Consider the following 10,607-nt stretch of genomic DNA (forward strand, 5'->3'; position numbering starts at 1 on the left):
AAAAGGAGATTTGTAGGGTAACGTCTGGGTCGACCAAGTGCTGCTTTAATTAAGTGTTTTTGAATTAAGGAGATTTTGTTAAAATGTACGTCCAATGCCCCACCCCATACCCTAATGCCATACTGTAATACTGACTGGGCGTAAGCAAAGTAAATTAATAGTAATATATTTAAATCACCTAACCCGTTTAACCTGTAAAATTTATGTATAATATGTTTCATTTTTTTACATATATTATCAATGTGAGCGTTCCATTTGAGTTGTGAATCTAACATGACTCCCAGATATTTTGTCTCCCTCACTCTTATCAATGCCTGACATACACAGTTTTCATCCCTCTCCTGTAACCCTTCCAACTCTACATAATGATTATAATATGTACAGGAGTCTGAGTGAGTTTTTACACCATCTTGAAATAGCTCTGTAGGGATAGACCTTTCTGATGGAGAGAAAAGCATGTACACACTTTTTTTTATGTTAAGTGTCAGCGTGTGGTGATCCAGCCAAGATTTAACCCTAGCCAGACCAGCCTCGGCTAAACACTTAACCTCCCGCCAATTTGACCCAGTAAAAATTAAGGCCGTGTCATCTGCAAAGGAGATGGAATGGCATCCATTGATGTCAATTTTCAATAGATCATTGATATATACCAAAATAATAACGGGGAGAGCACTGTACCCTGTGGAAGACCGTAGTCGGTCAATGTCAGTTTACTGGTGTCAAGGATTTGTATTCTTTCATGCAGGTAACTTTTAAATAAATTTAACACCGTTCCCCGGATACCTATTCTCTCTAGCTTACGTAGAAGGACTTTATGAGGAATGGTATCATAGGCCTTTGCCAGGTCCAAGAACACAGCCAGAGTTTTTCTACTGTTTTTAAAGTTTTCCGTTACAATTCTAACCAACTCAGTCATTGCATCTTCGGTGGATTTACCCTCAAAAAGCAGTCAGGTCATGTCAGAGGCTCTGAAATTTATCAGTTGCGACCTGAAAACTCTGACACCGGACCTGAGCCAGCCAGGTCACTTGATATTATTATTATCTTGTAAATCAAAAAACATGTCGGCTGTCATATTGGTGAACGGAAATGGAGACGTAACCGCACTGTTCATATACATGCTTTACAATGTGTTTGTGTTAGAAGAAGGTCGATCGCGACCGTGATTCATTTTGGAAGCTGAACATCGACATGATCTTTCTGTTCGTTCTCTAAGAAGATGGTATGGTTCAGTGTAAAAAATATAAAACTATGCCAAAAATGCTGAAATATTGCAATTGTGAATTAATGTGATGTCTAGGAGATGGTGAGTCGCCGCCACTTGTCGACCGACTCGACGCGGGACAGCGGCATTGGCGACGGCAGCAACAGCAACAGTAGCCTCAGTGCCGCCGCCGAGCGCCACATGTCCCTCGACTCGCAACACTCTCAACACCTCTCAACACCCATCAACGTCGCCTCTCGCCTTCCAGGTTTGTGCCGCCTCCAACATCAACTCATTAACAATTACATATTTTTCAATAACTGAAGTTACCAAATGAATGCTTCATTCTATCAACTGATCTTCAGTTTCAAAAATCTACATCTTTTCCAATAACTATTATAGAATCATGTGAGCGTATTCACTTCTAGTTTATAATTCTCAGATAGCTCAGTTACAGTGTACTTTTTGTGGGAAAAATCCAAACCAAGTGAATTTTTTGTACAATGATGTGAAAAAACGTCTCTTTTTGTAGATAGAATTTAAAATGGCGATTTTCGGTTGTTGAGAAGCAGGTAGAAATCGACTTGAAATCGTTCGAGAAAACATCAAATTTATTTAATATTTAGTGGGACATCAATTCATTCATTTTCCAATGACTGTAGTTTGCAAATGATTGCTACATTCTATTAACTGATCAACAGTTTGAACAATCTTTCCAATAACTGTTGGAGAGTATTCACCAATAGTTGCAGCTGAAAATTTCGTTAACGAAAAGACAATTCTCTGGATTTCGTATGAACTGAACATTAATTATCTGAGATTATTCATTTCTAAATGAGGAAACATCAGATAGCTCAGTTATTGTGTACTTGTTGCGGGAAAGAAGCTGAACTAAGTGCACTTGTTTAACTAAACTAAGTGCACTGATCAACTGGAAGATCAAACAAGCTTCCAACAAGTTACTACAGATAAGGTAGGAAACGCTTCTCGCATTTTGTCAGCGAGCAACTCAGCTAGTGTTTCAACAAGCGTTTCGTACCTTATCTCTGGTAACTTGTTGGAAGCTTGTTTGATCTTCCACTTGATCATGTCATCACAATAATATTTAATACTAATATTATAATTTAAACGATAGTAGATTTCAAACCAATTCTGTAACATAACCTTTTCAGTATGATGTACCCAGAGTTCTAGTGAATTCAGCTGATTTAGAGAATTAGCTTTTCGTTGACGAAATTTTCAGTTGCAACTATGCTATGACATTCTACTTGTCTCAATCTTGAATAATTTTCTGTTCATTTGAGCAATTCGGTTAAGTCGATTTCTACCTGCTTCTCAACAACGGAAGATTTAAATTTTATCTAATAAAAAAAGGCGAGAATATTTTTTCATTTGGCACAAAAAGTGCACTTAGTTTAGCTTCTTAGCTTCTCTGCTGTCCTTGACGTTGATGGTCTTCCTGATCGTCTTGCATCTGCGACACTCCCTGTTGTTAGTAATTTGAAATGGCAATTTTCAACAGTTTTTGCATCCAGTGTTGCATGGAACCCTCGTTCAGCCCTCCACCACCTTTGTACTCGCACCACAGATCCCCAGACCTCATAACGAGCTGCTATTTTGGCTCGTTCTTCCACAGTCAAGAGAGGGGTCATTTCTAAACTGAAACAAATGAAAATTTGTGTTAAACAAAACCTCAAGGAGTGCTCTATCTAACAAATTTAGATCTAACCAAATTGGTTCGTAAATGAAGAAATTATAGCTGTATAAAAATAGGGCATGACTTATCAGACACCCTGTAGATCGAGGTTAGATGTAATTTAAATGTAATTTGATGTATCGTATAAGTTTACTCTGGTACAACTTTGTTTTTCTTCGTATAAATTTTCTCTGGTCTGGGTTTTTCGCAGGCTGAAGGTGGCAGTGTCTCTCATTCTTCTCAGCTTCGAATGCATGTATCAAAGGACTATTTTGGTCAGAGTATAGAAATTTATTTTATTTTGACCTTCGAAAATTGTCTTTTTCTGACATATTAATAATGCCTTATTCAGGGAACCCTTCAAAATGAATGTTTCTTTCATAAATGATCCATTAATCGTACGATGACTAACATTTTTGTGATTGCAGAAAACAGCTACTTCTACATAAGGCCTAACCGCTACATATTCCACGGCGCAGAAATGATGGTGGATGACCCCAGAGAGCTACTCCCCCCAGCTGACGACAGATGCGACACCACAACAGCTGCCCATCAGCTGACAATCGACCGACAACAGCTGAAGCAGTATTTGTCGGTGGTGGCGCATGACAGCAAAATGTGGGGAAGCAACGCCGCTGCCGCAACCTCGCCCGACGAAGACTTGTGCCTCGTCAATTCGTCATCGTCATCAGCTGTTGAAGCAGGCTCATCCACCTCACACAATCTATCGTCAACAACTTAGGCGGGCGAGATCAGGTTAGGTAGGTCATTTTTCTATTGTGTTGAAATTGTCGGTTAAGGTTGGATGACTTGCTAGCGATGTGAATACGTTTATATTTCGCTGAAGCTATTACTTTATTTTCAATCGTTAAACTCAGCTATAGTGCAGTCAACAGGAGCAACAAGACTTCATCACGTAATTTTCAAGCGTTACATGTACCTATAGTGTGGTCAGAATAAGTAGCGTATTTGTGGTCATGATTGATGCTAAAACCAAAACTTGGGAGAAACTTGTTCCCTAGAAACCAAGTACTGAAATCGTTCGTTCTTACGCTATTTAAATCTTACTGAGCAAAGTTTTGGTCTAAAAATTTCCCATAAATACGGCTCTAATTTTTGTTTCGATACTTCAAGTGACTTGGCTGAAGAATGAGTATTTTCGTCGCTAGTTGGTGTATCTTCCAATACATTTCTCAAAATTTGTATCTCTTTTTTGAATTCATGCTGAATTAATTTATTTTTTGATTATTTTTACCTATTTTTTACAGCTTCCTTGTAAATGTTAGTTTTTCTTTAGAAAGATTATTTCATGTTATTATCATAGACAGTTTGAAATGTAACTTAGCTAGATTGCACCAATCGCGATCAACTGTCTTGAATAAACTGATCATACCTACTCAGAATGGTAAATTAAACTAGTAATAGTTTGAACCACTAGCAGTTCCGATTTGAATGATCAAAATGAAATGACTTTCAGATTGAAAATGCTTTCTGAAAAAACATCAGTATATTCAGTATTTTTGTAACAAAAAATTACCAAAGTGAGAATGTAACTTAACTCTGACAACATTAGCTAAATTTGTGTTTCGACGCAGGTTGACAATGTTTTCTTTGTGTCAAATGTTTAAACAATATTAAATTTGAATACAAATCGGAATGATTTGGTCAGGCTTGAACTATTTTATATCGTGTAAGAGAGTATTTCAATAGATTTTCATCAATACTGCGAAAATGGATGTAGTAGTATAGAATAGGTATATTTTATTATTTGAAACACTTTTTAAATGACTGCAGGACGGGATGAGGTCTGTGCACTTTCTACACAAACTTGAATCTTCTTCTTAGTTGCTCCAATGATAGCTTATATCTTATGATATATGGAAATGATGTGGAAATTATTATTGTGTTGAGCTCCTCTTCGGGTTTTCTGAAATCATTTATACATTTTTTGACACTTGAATATTTTTGCTGGGAATCGCCCGAATTCAACCATTTATATTGAAGAAATTTAGATACCTAAGATTCATTTATTAATGTACAAATTACAGTTCTAAGTGAAAAACGTATGTTATGTATTTCCAACTGATATTTTTTTAATTATTTGTATATAAGTCTAAAATGGATTGATAACTTTCTTTCTGGGTTTAACACGGGAGTTTGATATCTTACTTTCAAATGTTATTTATTCTACGATACCACATCGTATCAATGAAGTAGGTTGATTCTACGTGATTTATTCTGTTAAATTTTGTTTTCTTACCTTTTGGTAAGGTAAAATTGCCAGATATAGAACTATTTTTCTATTATTACACGAAACTGTTGATCAGTTCTTTGCATAATTTCCTAAGAACCCTAATCATTGTTTTTTTTTCACTAAATAATTTCTTCGTTCCTCATTCTATCACAGTTCTATGAATTGATAATTAGTAAATTTGGAAAAGTAAAATCATAATCAAAGGTATGATTATAAAGGAACTACTAAGGTATAATCTATTATTATGATTATTGTTGCTCTCAATTCAAAGTATTCTTTCTCAATTTCATGATTTAAGTCTCGCATTTAACACTCTTTCAAAAATGTTTAGTGCTGCATTCTTGTAGCCTAATGTAATTTCTATTTGTCATGTAGGTTGTACAAACCACGAACCTGATCTATTTTTAGTGCCACCGTTTCAAACATTTTTTATTTGATTATTATCAAATTCTCATTTAATGAGAATGTACAGTTTGTTTTATATCCCCTCCTAAATGTTTCATTCAAATGACTTGTCAATCAATTCAAGCAGAGAATATATTTTTATAATTTATTTTTCACCTTTATTTTAATGTTTGTATTTGAATGAACATCATTGTATGATATTTTCTCTGAAATAATCCTGTTCTTAATATTTTGAGAAGATCCATAATCATCTAATATATTTATGTTGTATGCGTGATATAATATTATATGTATAATCATTTTTATATTAGTGATTCGGAACCAACCTAAAACATTGTAGGACAACTATCTTTCCCTCAACAATATTAAGAAAATGATGTAAATCATAAAGGCCAATTGATAAAATAATTATTAAACATAATTTGGTACAGAGGATGATATTTATTGAAAATTTATTCCTAATTATTTATTCTCCATTTAATGCTTCCATTGTTAACAAAAAAGTTGACTTTTCTTCTGTTATATTTACTGTATTTATTTATTATCCAATCATGGTGATTATCCTAGTAATTTTCAAATTTCCCATAAATATTTTATTCTAATGCTTTATTTTAATACATTCAAATTACATTCAATTAGCTATACTTGATCATGTATCACCTTTTTTTACAAATTTGTCGCGATATTCCAAATTCTTTAATAAGCATATTAAACTAGTAAAAAGTTGCATATTAGCCTACCCATTGACTCAACATTTTTTGACAAAAATCTGAGTTTGTAATAGCGTTACATGGTTTTGGTGATACTTGCATGTATTTTGTTTTAATTTCTGAAAAAATGTCTCCCATTTATTAAATAATTATATTATTGACCACATTCACTCTGCATTTAAAGGCTTGCATTGTTCTTAGTAGTAATATTATAATAAATGATCACTCAACATTTTAAATTAACTCTATGCAATGTATACATTAATTTTCATCTTAGTGTGATAACTTGATATTAATTGTTGTTGGTATTTATTAGTTTAATATAACAATTTATTGTTTAGAAATGATTATATTTTCAATTGAATTTGTTCATATTCTTGTTTGTAATTTGTGTTCCTTTGGCTGTTTGTTGATAGAATTTTAGGTAATTAGATGTATTGTTATTTTTTATTTCTAATAAAATAGGTTTATGAATTGACGGAAAGGAAGCAAATACCAAGTGATAGCTAATTTATATGCCTCAATTTTTATTTTTCAATATTGATATTAAGAACCATTTTCTTGACAAATTTTAAAATTTTATATTTCAGCATGCATTTGATTTAAACCACTGCACTATCATCGATTTATTCTAATAATATATGGAAAACATTATTCTTCCCATACAGTGTTACATAAGTGATATTGTTCTGATTCACTTCATTGAATTATTATTGATAAATCAACTTTATAATATAAATAATAGCATGCAATTAACAAATATTCACATAAAAAAAATACAAAACTCAGATCATTGGCGAAACAAATTTAAATTGCCGTTATGAAACTCGCCATAGGTCCAACTATAATATTATGAAATCCCTCAATTGACACATGGGTCAGAACTATCAAATTCTTATTACTTAGCACACATTTTATATAGAAACATTCCAAATGAGATCAGAGAGGCTGAGGTGTGCTGTTTGGCCGTGTATAGGAGGGGTGTCGACAGGTGGCTATATAGCATTGGCTGGGAGGCAGCTGAAGCCCTTCTCTGCTCTCGTTACACCCGCCAACAACCCTTGTAGTGATAAAATTCCTTGAAATCATTAAGTGATTTTTCTTGACACTATGTAAATGTTATTTTTTCCTTTTTTTAATGATAAATTAGTCCTTTCTCTTATTTGTATCCCAGCGTGACACGGTCTCAGAGCCATCCTCTCTCATTATGAATAAGTTATCTTTCTTCATTTTTCTTATTTTTTAAAATATATTCATTTACTTTTTAATTATTATAAAAAATATTTTGTGATTGCAAATGTGTTGTCCATGGAACTCTCCTCCACACGCAGACGATTGGTCTTTGTGGGGGAATTCCGTGCACTATATGTATCTCGCTTGCTATTTTTGTAAAGTACCTATTTTGTAAAGAAGGAATAAAGATTATTTGAATTTAAAATTTGAATTCAATTTTGAAATTGAAGAACTTGAGGTTCATTTCATTTTGACCAAAGAAATTGTTGATGGACTCTTCAAAAATGTATATTAAATATATGGTATTTGTTTCCTTTCCCAGTGGACGAAGATATTCTCTCATATAAGTTGGCGAAAGTGGATGAAATTATTGTAACAGATCAATTACGAGAAAATGATAGTGGCTAACTTTGAATTTAAGGCTGTAATAATTATTATCAATTATTGAGCAGATAGATTTGTTTAACCTGCCCTGCCTTTCTCTTGCTTTTTCATAAAATATGCTATGCATCCTCTATGAATCTTCTATTAATCGTTTGGTGTCGTGCCCTGTTCTCGTGAATTGAACTATCTTATGAAAATAATTATTCATGCAATTGATAAAAAATTGCTCCATTCACAACTATTATCTCATCTATTTTCAATTCGTTATTATTTTAGTTAAATGATCTGGTTATCTTGACGGAATTTCATGTTTCAGACAACTTTTTCTCAATAAAATCTCTGGTTGGAAATTCAACTCAGATTGGGATTCTATCAATTTCTCTTTATTGATTTGTTACGATAATTATTGTATAGTTCTTCAAGACTAATCATTTCACCTCATGTCTAGGCTTTTACACCTGTATTACTCCATATTATATTGTTATACTAGATTTATTTAATTAATTCAAACAATTTTAAAGTATTCGGTGTTAGAATTTAGATAGGAATCTTCTAATTGTAGCCTACTGATGTAGGATAATTTCAATGAAAAACGAGGCTCTAGTTTGAAAAAGAGGTAAATTCCAAAATTGCAACTTTTTTCAATTAGGTTGAAATTTTGGTGCTTCAATCTTTTTCGAAGTAAATGCTTCATTAACGTTTTGTATATTTTATAATTAATATAATGTTTGTTATTTAATAATATTAGATAGATGATTGATTAAGACCTATGAAATTAACTTCCAAACTCAATATGTTTCATTCACTTAGGCTATGACAATTTATTTTCATCGATAGAGAATTATTAAATTTTCTCTGTAGGCTAATATTGTGTGTATGAACTGCTTCAGGTTGATATCAATCCAATTTATTATTTTTCCCCCTAGTTGAATTTATCTCTTTTTTCTACTTTCTGAAATATTATGAGGAATTTCATAGTGTAAAAAATCTTCCTTTTCTACCTGCTATTTCAAAATCGTTTTTCTCGCCTCCATGTTTCTTTTTTATTATCATTTTTTGTTTTCTTTTTTCTGTTCTTTCATATATGATTTTCTTCCTGTCCCTTTTCTTTTCTCCCTCAGAAACATTACTATAAATCTTGTCACTTGATATTATTTTATCTACGTTATGAACTAATTATATTTTTATCATAATTGATATTTTACAGTAATTTGATCGTATTACTTCTAACTTTACTCACCTTTGTAAATTTGAACTTTTTTTTAAGGCTGCGTTTTTCTGAACCAGGATCGAATTCTATCTACAATCAGCTGATCCCGTATTAAATTTAACTCCGGTTAGCAAACACAGCCTTTGAAAAACAACTTCAAATTTATTTATTGTTAGACTATTTTTAAATCAGATACAAAAAAATCAAAGTGCAATAATTACAACATTTGGTTACAAATTTTAGGTTCAGAATAAATTAACTGCTGCAACTACTATAGCACCTCATTTCCATTATAAATCATGTTTTGATAGCAACATGCCCATAAATTATTATATTTATAAGGTAGGACTATTTCATTGTATGAAGTTATTGATGAGTTCATCAATTTCTAACAAAATTAATGTTTGCTCTGTTTCTTCAAGACATTCAGCACCTGGATGGATTGAGATGAGAATTTTTGTCAAGAAAATTACGAAAAGCAAGAACAAAATCGTTGATCATCAACTTCTCAGTAAACTAAGTTACCTTTACCTCATCTTTCTATATTTAGCTGGTTTCTATAAGTATAAAAATTAATTTCAATCTCTATAAAGCCTAAAACTAGATGACTAGTTTATGAAATGGAATTTTTTCTTATTCTAAAATATAGTCTACCTAGAAAATACTACTTCTCAAGCAATACTCTTACTCATTCATGATTCTAGCACGATTTAACTCAAAAATGTCTATGTAACCTTGTAAATTATTTGGAATTGAAAAAGTATAGTTATAAGTGCTTCTAGTTATAGGATTTGTGGTGAAGCATTAGAGAAAATTGATATTAAAATCTTTTTCTACAAAGGTTGTGCCACTCCCACTGTATTGCTGTATTGTATAGTTTGAAATATTCTATTGTAAAATTTTACCTGTTGTATTTATGTGCTTTTAAAAAATGTGTTTTTTATGTAACAGTAAAACCCCTTGTGGTTAATCTATTCACGTACATTGTATATTTTTCTATCAAATATTACAGTCTCCTTTTGCAAATCTTGAATTACTAATCTATCAATTTATTCTTCTGTATCAATGTTGTCAAAATTTTCAGTGTAAATAAAAATATATGCTAAAGATTCTTATTTATTTTGTTCCATTCCTTTTCGAAAGACTACTACTTTCCGATAAATTTATTTATTTAATGTTCAATTTTACCGGTATGTGAATGCTGGATTCTTAGTTAGGTAGGCCTACTTTTTTTTAAATAATTAAATATAACGGCCAGCCAGGCTAAATTTTTGAATAGTAGCGCTCATCGAATTTCCATTTAGCTGTTTCCCTATTGTCAATATTTGCAGTAGCAGAAGTCTTCGGGGTGAATTACAGCATTTAATTTGGATTTTCGTTTAATAATAATAATAAAATATAAACTCACATTACTTTATCCTTAAACAAGAAATGTTTGCTCTAGTTATTCTTAAGTGAGAATCAATTATCACACATTCTCAGACTGCGAATGTTTGAATACTCGAATAAGA

At 32.2% G+C, this 10,607-nt stretch overlaps 1 protein-coding gene across 1 annotated transcript; it reads left to right on the plus strand.

The window, feature by feature from the left end:
- The first annotated feature begins 1,264 nt into the window (after positions 1 to 1,264).
- LOC120350117 lies at positions 1,265 to 10,205 on the plus strand. Its single transcript, XM_039422501.1, has 2 exons — positions 1,265 to 1,472; positions 3,329 to 10,205. Exons 1-2 carry the CDS (start codon positions 1,304 to 1,306, stop codon positions 3,640 to 3,642), a joined length of 483 nt encoding a protein of 160 aa, XP_039278435.1. The 5' UTR covers positions 1,265 to 1,303; the 3' UTR covers positions 3,643 to 10,205.
- Positions 10,206 to 10,607: the final 402 nt, after the last annotated feature.

The sequence above is a fragment of the Nilaparvata lugens genome, chromosome 2 (assembly GCF_014356525.2).
Source record: "Nilaparvata lugens isolate BPH chromosome 2, ASM1435652v1, whole genome shotgun sequence".
NCBI classification, from domain to species: Eukaryota; Metazoa; Arthropoda; class Insecta; order Hemiptera; family Delphacidae; genus Nilaparvata; species Nilaparvata lugens.

What these genes read in the sequence shown, in the direction of transcription:
- LOC120350117 (XM_039422501.1), top strand. Translation starts at nt 1,304, where the DNA reads ATGGTGAGTCGCCGCCACTTGTCGACCGACTCGACGCGGGACAGCGGC. An exon ending in CGTCGCCTCTCGCCTTCCAG is followed by an intron (nt 1,473 to 3,328) that starts GTTTGTGCCGCC and finishes TTGTGATTGCAG; the next exon opens with AAAACAGCTACTTCTACATA.